The 11418-nt window shown below is 42.1% G+C and overlaps 2 protein-coding genes across 2 annotated transcripts in view; both read left to right on the top strand.

The window, feature by feature from the left end:
• Positions 1 to 5: 5 nt before the first annotated feature.
• Positions 6 to 3355, top strand: LOC115231200 (the record flags this gene model as incomplete). Its single annotated transcript, XM_029801272.2, has 3 exons — positions 6 to 118; positions 1989 to 2190; positions 3314 to 3355. Coding segments are annotated over 3 exons (357 nt in total), but the record flags the coding sequence as incomplete, so codon positions are not given.
• Positions 3356 to 3573: 218 nt separating this feature from the next.
• LOC115231201 (leucine-rich repeat and IQ domain-containing protein 1-like) overlaps positions 3574 to 11418 on the top strand; it is a 37823-nt gene continuing 29978 nt past the window's right edge. The window contains exons 1-4 of the mRNA XM_036499987.1: positions 3574 to 4336; positions 4637 to 5102; positions 7118 to 7231; positions 7905 to 8064. Of these exons, the coding sequence (XP_036355880.1) occupies positions 3655 to 4336; positions 4637 to 5102; positions 7118 to 7231; positions 7905 to 8064 (1422 nt within the window). The 5' untranslated portion in view covers positions 3574 to 3654. The remainder of the gene's footprint in view (positions 4337 to 4636; positions 5103 to 7117; positions 7232 to 7904; positions 8065 to 11418) is intronic.

The raw sequence follows: 11418 nt of genomic DNA, 5'->3' as shown, positions 1-11418 counted from the left end.
AATTACTGGACGACCTCACGGCTCAGCTGTTGGAGTTGAAACAGCAACTGGAGGCATCGAAGCGGGAGCAGTTTGAGGCTGCAGCGACCAAGATCCAAAGAGCCTATCGCAGATTCTGGTAAGTACCATGTCCTTTTGATGTGTTTCAGCATGTTGACACAGTGTATCTAGGACTACATTATCTAATGTATAGTATAGTAGTTAGTATTAGTGGCTATAGATGTTGTTATTGTTGTTTAACCCTTGATCAGGCTTGATCCAGATAGACCCATGATCAAAGATGTTCCAGCCGTGACCATCCCATCTTTTATTCAGGCATAGTGTATCTTGGACTACATTATCTAATGTATATTATAGTAGTTAGTATTAGAGGCTATAGTTGTTGTTTAACCCCAGGTCAGGCCTGATCAAGACTGACCTACAATCAAGGATGTTCCAGATGTGACCATCCCATCTTTTATTCAGGCATAGTGTATCTAGGACTACATTATATAATGTATAGCATAGTAGTTAGTATTAGTGGCTATAGTTATTGTTGTTTAACCCCTGGTCAGGCCTGATCCAGGCAGACCAGGGGTTAAACAACAATAACTATATAAGATCTGCCATCACTGTGATTCTGCTCAGTGTAGCTGTATTTCATTTGCCGTTATGTTCTGAGTTCAAATTCTGCTGAGGTTGACTTTGACTTTCATCCTTTCGGGGTCGATAAATTAAGTACCAGTTATGCACTGAGGTTGATAATCGACTTAATCCATTTGTCTGTCCTTGTTTAGCCCCTTGTGGGTAGTAAAGAAATAGTTATTTTGTCTGTCTTTACGTTCTGAGTTCAAATTCCGCTGAGGTCAACTTTACTTTTCATCCTTTCGGGGTCGATAAATTAAGTACCAGTTACGCACTGGGGTCGATATAATCGACTTAAAACGTTTGTATGTCCTTGTTTGTCCCCTCTGTGTTTAGCCTCTTGTGGGTAGTAAAGAAATAGGTATTTCGTCTGCTGTTATGTTCTGAGTTCAAATTCTGCTGAAGTCGACTTTGCCATTTATCTTTCGGGGTCGATTAAATAAGTACCAGTTATGCACTGGGGTCGATGTAATTGACTTAATCCTTTTGTCTGTCCTTGTTTGTCCCCTCTGTGTTTAGCCCCTTTTGGGTAGTAAAGAAATCGGTATTTCGTCTGCCGCTAAGTTCTGAGTTCAAATTCCGCCGAGGTCGACTTTGCCTTTAATCCTTTTCGGGGTCGATTAAATAAATACCAGTTATGCACTGGGGTCGATATAATCGACTTAATCCCTTTGTCTGTCCTTGTTTGTCTTCTCTATGTTTAGCCCCTTGTGGGTAGTAAAGAAATATATACGATGGGCTCCTTTCAGTTTCTATCTACCAAATCCACTCACAAGGGTTTAGTCAGACCAAGGGTATAGAAGAAGACTTTTGTCCAAGGTGCCATGCAGTGGGACTGAACCTGGAACCTTGTGGTTCGGAAGCTAGCATCTTACCACACGGTCACGCCTCTCCATACACTCTCTTTACTCATTTACTCTTTTACTTGTTTCAGTCATTTGACTGCGGCCATGCTGGAGCACCGCCTTTAGTTGAGCAAATCGACCCCGGGACTTATTCTTTGTAAGCCCAGTACTTATTCTATCGGTCTCCTTTGCCGAACTGCTAAGTGACGGGAACGTAAACACACCAGCATCGGTTGTCAAGCAATGCTAGGGGGACAAACACAGACACACAAACACACACACATACATATATATATACATACATATATACGACAGGCTTCTTTCAGTTTCCGTCTACCAAATCCACCCATAAGGCTTTGGTCGGCCCGAGGCTATAGCAGAAGACACTTGCCCAAGGTGCCACGCAGTGGGACTGAACCCAGAACCATGTGGTTGGTAAGCAAGCTACTTAGCACACAGCCACTCCTGCGCCTATTTCTCTCTATTTCTTAACACTTATTCTGTTGCATTCTATTGCAGTCCTCGGTGCAAATATGTGAAGACAGTGCAACGAGATGCAACGCAGGTGAATCAGGCTTTAGGCGAGAGGGATGGAGTCGGAGATGTAGGTGGGAGTCCGGGTGTAGGTGCTGTGTCGGTAGGATTGGCAGTAGGGGGAGGAGACAGAGAGAGAGAGGAGGAGTTGGTGGTGGAGGAGGAGGAAAGGAAAGGAAGGTCGAAGGTAGAGGGTGCGGGAGTGGGGGGAGAGGAAGGAAGGAGGAAGTTGCAGAAGCAGGAGGGGGAGGATGGAAAGGAAAATGAGGATGGGGAGGAGGAGGAGGATGTGAAGAAGTTGGGGAAAGGGGAGAATGATAGGAGGGAGTGGGAGGGAGAGGAAGGAAGAGGAAAGTTGAAGGGGGAAGCGGTAAATAGGTTGGAGGTGGAGGGAGAGAGCATGATACTGAAGAAGGAGGAGGAGGGTGAAAATAAGAGGAGGTCAAGGGAGGGGAAGTTAGAGGAGAAGAGAAATTGGAGGTGTTTGAAGGATGGGGAGGAGGTAAAAGGCAGTAAGAAGTGGGAGGTTGTAGAAGGAAAAGTAGGAGGAAAGGATGGGGAGGAGGTAAAAGGCAGTAAGAAGTGGGAGGTTGTAGAAGGAAAAGTAGGAGGAAAGGATGGGGAGGAGGTAAAAGGCAGTAAGAAGTGGGAGGTTGTAGAAGGAAAAGTAGGAGGAAAGGGAGAAGAAGGAGAAAGTGTTAGTAGAAGTGGGAGGGGGAAGGAAGGGAAAGATTTTGTTTGGAAGGAAAGGAGAGAAAGCAGATCAACAGGAAAAGAAGGAAATTGTGAGACGAATGAGCAAAATTGGAAGAAAAAATTGACTGAGAATGAAAGAGGGGAGCTGAATGAAGGTTTTGGGAAGAAGTCAAGAAAATTGAATAAGGATGGAATGAGAAAAGAGGAAGAGAAAGGAAAACTGAATGAATTTGAAGGAGAAAATAGGATGAAAGAGTCTGTTGTGACAGAAAGTTTGACTGAGAATGAGAGAGGAGAGCTGAATGAAGATTTAGGGAAGAAGACAAGAAAAATGGGTGAAGATAGAGAGAGAAAAGAGGGGGAGAAGGAGAGATTGATGGTGACTGAAGGAGAAAGCAAGGGGAAAAAGTGTAATGTGAAAGAAAGTTTGATTGGGAATGAGAGGAGAGAGTTAGATGAAGGTTTTGGGAAGAAGGTGAAAGAAATGAATGAGGAAGTAGTGAGAAAAAAGGAAGTGAAGGAGAGTTTGATGAAGACTGAAGTAAGGAATGGGATGATGAAGGAAAAGGAGAAAGAAAATTTGAGTGAAAGAGATAGGAAAATGTTCGGAGAAGCTTCAGCAGAAGGAAATAGAAGAAAGAGCGAAGAGGGAATGAAAAAGGAGAGATTGACAGAGCCTGTGATGCAAGACAGGAGAAAAGAGCAAGGTGTGAATGAAAATTTGAATGAAAAAGATGGGAAGGAAGGAGGGAGGAAAGAGAGAGAGCAAAAAAGATTGAAGGAAGAAGAAACAAAGAAACTGAAAGAGATTGAAGGAGAAAAGAAGATGAAGAAGCAAGATGGAGAATTTTTGAATGAAAAAGATGGGAAGGAAGGAGGGAGGAAAGAGAGAGAGCAAAAAAGATTGAAGGAAGAAGAAACAAAGAAACTGAAAGAGATTGAAGGAGAAAAGAAGATGAAGAAGCAAGATGGAGAATTTTTGAATGAAAAAGATGAGAAAACATTACAAGAAGTTTCAGGAAGGAAAACTAGAAGAATGAGTGGGGAAGAAGGAATAAAGGGATTGACAGCAGAAGGGACAAAGGGAATGAAAGTAATTGAAGGAGAGAGCAAGATGAATGAGCAAGGTAGGAAAGAAAATTCGAATGAAAATGATAGAAAGAAGATAAGACTGGCTTTAGGGAGTGAAATTAAAGGAATGAGTGAAGAAGGGGATAGAAAAGAAGGGGACAACAGACTGAAAGAGACTGAAAGAAAAAGCAATATGAAGGATCGAGATAGGAAAACGAATTTGATTGATAATGAAAGGAATGAGTTGAGTGGAAGTTTAGGGAATAAGTCAAGAAAAATGAGTAAAGAAGGAGTGAGGAAAGAAGAGAATGAGAGATTGATAGAAGTTGAAGAAAAGAAGGAAAAGGTGCATGAAGGAAAAGAAAATTTGAATGAAAAAGATAGGAAAAAGGTGGGAGGAGTTTTAGGGAAGGAAACTAGAAGAATGAGTGAGGAAGGAATGAGAAATGATGAAGGAAATGGCAAGGTGATAGAGAGTGATGTAGCAAGTAAGGGAAAGAAGCTTGTTGGGAAAGAAAATTTGAATGAAACAGAGGGGAAAATGTTGAGAGGAGATTCGAGGAAGGAAACTAGACGAATGAGTGAGGAAGAAGTGAGAAATGATGAAGAAGGGATAAAGAAGTTGAAAGAGAGTAATATAGAAAATAGGGAAAACAAGGTTGATGAGAAAGAAAATTTGAATGAAAAAATGTTAAGCGAAGGTTCAAGGAAGGAAACTGGACGAATGAGTAAGAATGGAGTGAGAAATGATGAAGGAGGAAAGAAATTGATGGAGGGTGATGTAGGAAATAAGAAGAAAGAGTATGATGGGAAGGAAAATTTGAATGAAAAAGAGGGGGAAATGTTAAGAGAAGATTCAAGGAAGAAAACTAGAAGAATGAGCGAGGAAGGAATGAGAAAAGGGAAAGAGAAATTGATGGAAGAAGGGCAAAATGTGGTGAATACAAAAGTTGAAGGAGGAAATGTGAGAACGGAAAAAAATCAGAAGGAAAATTCACCTGAAAATGTTGGGAATGAGTTAAAGAATGTGACGGGAATGAAGACAAGAAGAATGAGTGGTGATAGCGTTAGGAATGAAGGTGAAAGAAAGAGGTTGAAAGCAGACGAAGAAGTGACGAAAGGGAAAGAAAACGAAGGAAAAAGTGGGGTGAAAGAGAGCAACAGGGGAGGGAGTTTGATTGGGGAAGAGATGAAGGAGTCGAAAGAAGTCGGCAGAAAAACAAGGCGAACGAGTGGCGAAGGAGTAAGACTTGAGAAGGAACTTGCAGACCTAAATGTCCGGGAAGGGGACGAAATGAAGGGTCCAACTTGTGGAGTTGCAAAGGATTGTGGGTAAGTGATGAATTGACTTTCTCTTCTTTTTGATTAGAAAAAAAGGATAAATTTTTACTTAATGAAAGGTAGGATGGGCGACAGGGCTGGATTAAGGCCCATGGAAGCCCTGAGTACTTAAAAAGATTTTCCTGCCCCCCCCCTATATACAGTATATTTAATTTAAAATATGAACAATAATAAATTTTTATTTTCCATAATGAAACAAAACTCAGATTAAGATAGAAAATAACGTTTATTTTTGTATCTTATTCTTTGTAAGCCTAGCACTTATTCTATCCATCTCTTTTGCCGAACCGCTAAGTTATGGGGACATGAACACACCAGCATCGGTTGTCAAGCAATGCTAGGGGGAACAAACACAGACACACAAACACACACACACACACACACACATATATATATATATATATATATATACATATATATGACAGGCTTCTTTCAGTTTCCTTTACCAAATCCACTCACAAGGCATTGGTCGACCCGAGGCTATAGTAGAAGACACTTACCCAAGGTGCCACGCAGTGGGACTGAACCCGGAACCAAGCTACTTACCACACAGCCACTCCTACAGTAGTATATATATATATACTCTTTACTCTTACTCTTTTTCTTGTTTCAGTCATGTGACTGCGGCCATGCTGGAGCATCGCCTTTAGTCGAGCAAATCGACCCCAGGACTTATTCTTTGTAAGCCTAGTACTTATTCTATCGGCCTCTTTTGCCGAACCGCTAAGTGACGGGGACATAAACACACCAGCATCGGTTGTCAAGCAATGCTAAGGGGACAAACACAGACACACAAACACATACATATACATATATACAACGGGCTTCTTTCAGTTTCCGTCTACCAAATCCACTCACTACATACATACATACATAAAATGTATGTATATATTTCTGTGTCTGTGCTTGTCCGTTCACCATCGCTTGACAACTGATGTTGGTGTGTTTACATCCCCGTCACTTAGTGGTTTGGCAAAAAGGATTCAATGGAATAAGTCCTGGGGATGATTTGTTTGACTAAAAGGCGCTGCACCTGTATGGCCACCATCAAATGACTGAAACAAGTAAAAGAATAACAGAATAATATATATATAAAGGCGGCGAGCCGGCAGAACATTTAGCACGCCGGGCGAAATGCTTAGCAGTATTTCATCTGCTTCTACGTCATGAGTTCAAATTCCGCCGAGGTCGACTTTGCCTTCCCTCCTTTCAGGGTCGATTAAATAAGTACCAGTTACGCACTGGGGTCGATATATATTTCTTTAATTGCTCACAAGGGGCTAAACATAGAGGAGACAAACAAGGACAGACAATGTGATTAAGTCAATTACATCGACTCCAGTGCGTAACTGGTATTTCATTTATCGACCCCGAAAGGATGAAAGGCAAAGTCGACCTCAGTGGAATTTGAACTTAGAACGTAACGACAGACGAAATACTGCTAAGCATTTCGCCCAGCGCGCTAACGAGTCTGCCAGCTCGCCGCCTTGTGGGGTTGATATAATTGACTTAAACCCTTTGTCTGTCCTCGTTTAATAATAATAATGAAATTATTGTATACAGTGCTCAGGTGCACCACAACTTGTCAGACAGTGCGTATAAAGTATATGCAGTAATGTAGAAATGTCTGGAAAGCAAACAATGTATGAGTCAGATACATGCTTGTGTGTGTATGGAGGGGAGAAAATCAGGTGTGGTGTTGGCAAATCTCAGAAAGCATGGAAGTTTTGATGGATGCAGTGCTCTGAGAACTAACAACTGATGCCAGCAGTTTGTTCCATGCTTCAGCAACTCTCAGCATGGGAAAATGTTTCCGAAAGCCATGGAAGGATCTGTGCTGTTTTTTGACTTTGTAAATATGTCCACGGGTGTTAGATGGGTGGAGTTTGTCCCCTCTGTGTTTAGCCCTTTGTGGGCAGTAAAGAAATAAGAATAATATATATATAGATCCAGCATTCATCTCTCTCTCTCTCTCTCTCTCTCTCTCTCTCCAATGTTTTATACAGACACCATTCATCCGTTGGAAATCCCTCTCAGTCAGCCTCGAGTGACATTGAGATTTTCCAAAAACATCTTCAACAGAGAAGACAGGAATGGATGTCACAGTGCAGCTCCTGGAAGTGAGTCTTGTTATATTTACAATATACCATCGCTACCACCGGCAACAGTGGTAGCAGCAGCAGCAGCAGAAGCAGCAGCAGCACAGCTAACACCTCCACCACCGCTGCCATCTCTAATACTACTGCTACCACTGTGGCTTGCCACCATCCTCTCCACCATCACTACCATAACCTCCACCACCACACCACCACCACCACCACCACCACCACCACCACACCACCACCACACCACCACCACCACCACACCACCACCACCACCACACCACCACTACAACAACGACCACTACTACCATAACTATCACCACTACAACAACGACCACTACTACCATAACCATCACCACTGCAACCACCATTGCCACTGCTGCCACCACCACCACCACCACCACCACCATCACAACAACAACAACAACAACAATAGCAAAAGCAGCAACCACTACCACCATAACCACCATTGCCACCACCTTTGCCACCACCACCACCACCACCACCACCACAGCCACCATACCACCACCAACAACAACAACAAAAACAGCAACCACTACCACCATACCACCATTGCCACCACCACTGCCATAACCACCACAACCATGGCCACTACCTTTGCCACCACCACCAACACCACCAACACCACCACCACCACCACCTTTTCTTCTTCTCTTTGTTCTTCCTCCAGGAATGAGTACCAAAACGGTGGCACCGCTGTTGGTTCGACGGAGGAGCAGTGTCGCCGGCAAGCAGTTCGAAGACGTCCTCCATCCAGGAAGCGGATACCCACTCCTCTTCCTGTCTCTCTTCTTTTGCCTCCCTCATCACCTGGGACTTCCCTTCAACAGGTTCGTGTTGTACATTTTGATCCTTTTTTCTTACATGTTTTTCTTTGTTTTTCTTTTTGTTTATAGGCGGAGCTGTGGTTCAGTGGTTAGGGAGCTTGCTTCCCATTCAAATGGTTCTGGGTTCAGTCCCACTGTGTGTGACTTTGGGCTGACCAAAACCTTGTGAGTGTTTTTGGTAGACGGAAACTGAAAGAAGCCCATCGTATATATATGTAGTTGTGTGTGTATATTATATATATAATATATATATATATATGTTTTATATATTATAATATATATATGTGTTTATATATATATATATATATATATATTATATATATATATCTATATATATATATATATGTGTTTATATATATAATATATATATGTGTTTATATATATATATATATATATATGTGTTTATATATATTATAATACATAACATCCTACTCTCAAAATTGGCAAATGTTGGAATCCGTGGAAAAGTTCTACACTGGATTAAGTATTTCCTGGCGAATAGAACACAACATGTTGTAGTTGATGGAGTCCACTCAAACCCAGCAAAAGTCACCAGCGGTGATCCCCAGGGAACTGTTTTGGGTCCGCTACTCTTCATAATTTACGTAAACGACCTTTCCAGTGTCGTACATCACTGCAAAGTGAAAATATTCGCTGATGACACTAAGCTCCAGCAAATCGTCAATGAAGAAGAGGACCGAACTCAACTCCAGTCTGATCTATATGCTGTGAGTCAATGGGAAGACAGAAACAAAATGCGACTGAATGAGGGAAAATTTGAGCTGATGCATTTTGGAAGAAATTCCTCACTAAAACAACCATACTCTCTTCCTTCAGGGGAACCGCTCACAGCCTCTAACAATATCAGAGACCTGGGTGTAATTGTTGATGACGATCTCAGTTGGAGTGCACACATCAACAAGAAGGTCGATATAGCTCATAGGATGAGTTCCTGGATCTTAAAAACTTTCCGGTCCAGAGAACAAGGTGTCATCATACACTTTTCTTTTTTCCTCCTTTTACGGCCACACCTTGAATACTGCTGCCCACTGTGGTCTCCTCACACAACAAAACATCTCCAGAATTGAGTCACCCCAGAGGGCACTCACTAAACAAATTGAAGGCATGGCTGCTCTCGATTATTGGGATCACCTTAAAGCCTTGAAACTTACTCTCTCCAGCGTCGCGTGAGCGGTACATCATTTGTACAATGTGGAAAATATACCGCCAACTTTGCCCAAACGACCTAAACATTAGCTTCACAGGTTCATCCAGACTTGGACCATGGGCTATACGTCCCCTGCCAATTCAAGATCACAACATACATGTACACTGCAACATAATTTCTTTTCCTCCCTCAACAGGCCCTGCCCTATTTAACATTGTCCTGAGGGAGATCAAAGAGGAAAAGGATCCCATCAACTTTAAACAGAGTCTGGATAGATTCCTTCAAGAATACCAGACAAGCCACCCATATTGGATACAACTCACCCAACAAGAACTCACTATTGAACAAAACTGGATCACTCCCCAACAAGAACTCACTACTTGAACAAAACTGGATACAACTCACCCAACAAGAACTCACTACTTGAACAAAAACTTGACTTAAACAGGATTCGAATAATCCTATCAGTGTGCTATTAAGTTAGACATGGCCTGGACCAATCTCTGGTCGAAACATATCTAAGTTTATCTAAGTCTAATATATATATATATATATATATGTGGAGACACAATGGCCCAGTGGTTAAGGCAGCGGACTCGCGGTCATAGGATCGCAGTTTCGATTCCCAGACTGGGCTTTGTGAGTGTTTATTGAGCTAAAACACCTAAAGGCTACACGAGGCTCCGGTGGGGGGTAGAGATGGTAGCGAACCCTGCTGTATTCTTTCACTACAACTTTCTCTCACCCTTTCTTCTTGTTTCTGTTGTACCTGTATTTGAAAGGGGCCAGTTTTGTCACACTCTGTGTTATGCTGAATCTCCCCAAGAACTATGTTAAGGGTACACATGTCTGTGGAGTGCTCAGCCACTTGCGTGTTAATTTCACGAGCAGGCTGTTCTGTTGATCGGATCAACTGGAACCCTCGTCATCATAACGGACGGAGTGCCAGAAATATATATCATCATCATCATCGTTTAACGTCTGTTTTCCGTGCTAGCACGGGTTGGACAGTTCGACCGGGGTTTGGGAAGCCAGGAGGCTGCACCAGGCTCCAGTCTGATCTGGCAGTGTTTCTACAGCTGGATGCCCTTCCTAACGCCAACCACTCCATGAGTGTAGTGGGTGCTTTTTACGTGCCACCGGCACAGATGCCAGGAGAGTCTGGCAGCGGCCACGATCGGTTGGTGCTTTTAACATGCCACTGACACGGAAGCCAGTCAAGGCAGCACTGGCATCGGCCACATTCGGATGGTGCTTTTTACGTGCCACCGGCTCAGGTATCACAGCTACTATTTCCATTGATATTTATTTCGATGTTCATGTACTTGACTCAGTAGGTCTCCTCAAGCACAGCAGGTTGTTCTGAAACCCAAGGTACTTTGAATGGGCAGGGGCTATATATATTTATGTTTTGGTGAGTGCTTCTGGAGTTTTCTCATACCACATCTTTGCTCTTTGTAGGTCGTGATTTCCACAGAGCTCCCAATGGATCATTCTTGCCACATTGTCATGGCATCTTTTGTATTCACATTGTGCCAATTTCAGGCATTCGCTAACAATGTGCCATACCGTTTCGCCCCTCTCACCACACATTCTGAAATTGTCACTATCGGTAGTGTTTATTCTGCATTTAATATAGTTGGTCCTTAATGCTTGATCCTGAGCTGCATATATCAGTGCTTCTCTCTCTATCTTCAGGTCATTCCTTCTCATCCATAGCTACTGGTCCTCTCTATTTGTCTTGACGTTCACATCTCTTGCAAACTGACTACATTTTTTTTCCTTTCATGCTTTTCGTTTTTTTGTTCATTTTGTTTTTAAATTTTTCTTTTGTTACACAATTTTCAGCTTTGCTGAAGCCATCCTTCTTCGTGTGTTTCAGTAATGGTACCATAGCATTTTTTATATACCACCCTAGTGTTTATTATTTTATTATTATTATTATTATTATTAATATTAATATTATTATTATTATTATTATTATTTTATTATTATTATTATTATTATTATCATTATTATTATTATTATTATCATAATTAAAGAGGCGAGCTGGCAGAATCGTTAACATGCCAGGGGAACTGCTTAGCGGTATTTCATCTGCTGCTATTTTCTGAGTTCAAATTCCACCGAGGTTGACTTTGCCTTACATCCCTTTCAGGGGTCAACAAATTAAGTACCAGTTGCATACT

This window comes from Octopus sinensis, unplaced genomic scaffold, assembly GCF_006345805.1.
Source record: "Octopus sinensis unplaced genomic scaffold, ASM634580v1 Contig17777, whole genome shotgun sequence".
Classification (NCBI taxonomy): domain Eukaryota; kingdom Metazoa; phylum Mollusca; class Cephalopoda; order Octopoda; family Octopodidae; genus Octopus; species Octopus sinensis.
This window is presented reverse-complemented; position numbering and strand designations above follow the sequence as displayed.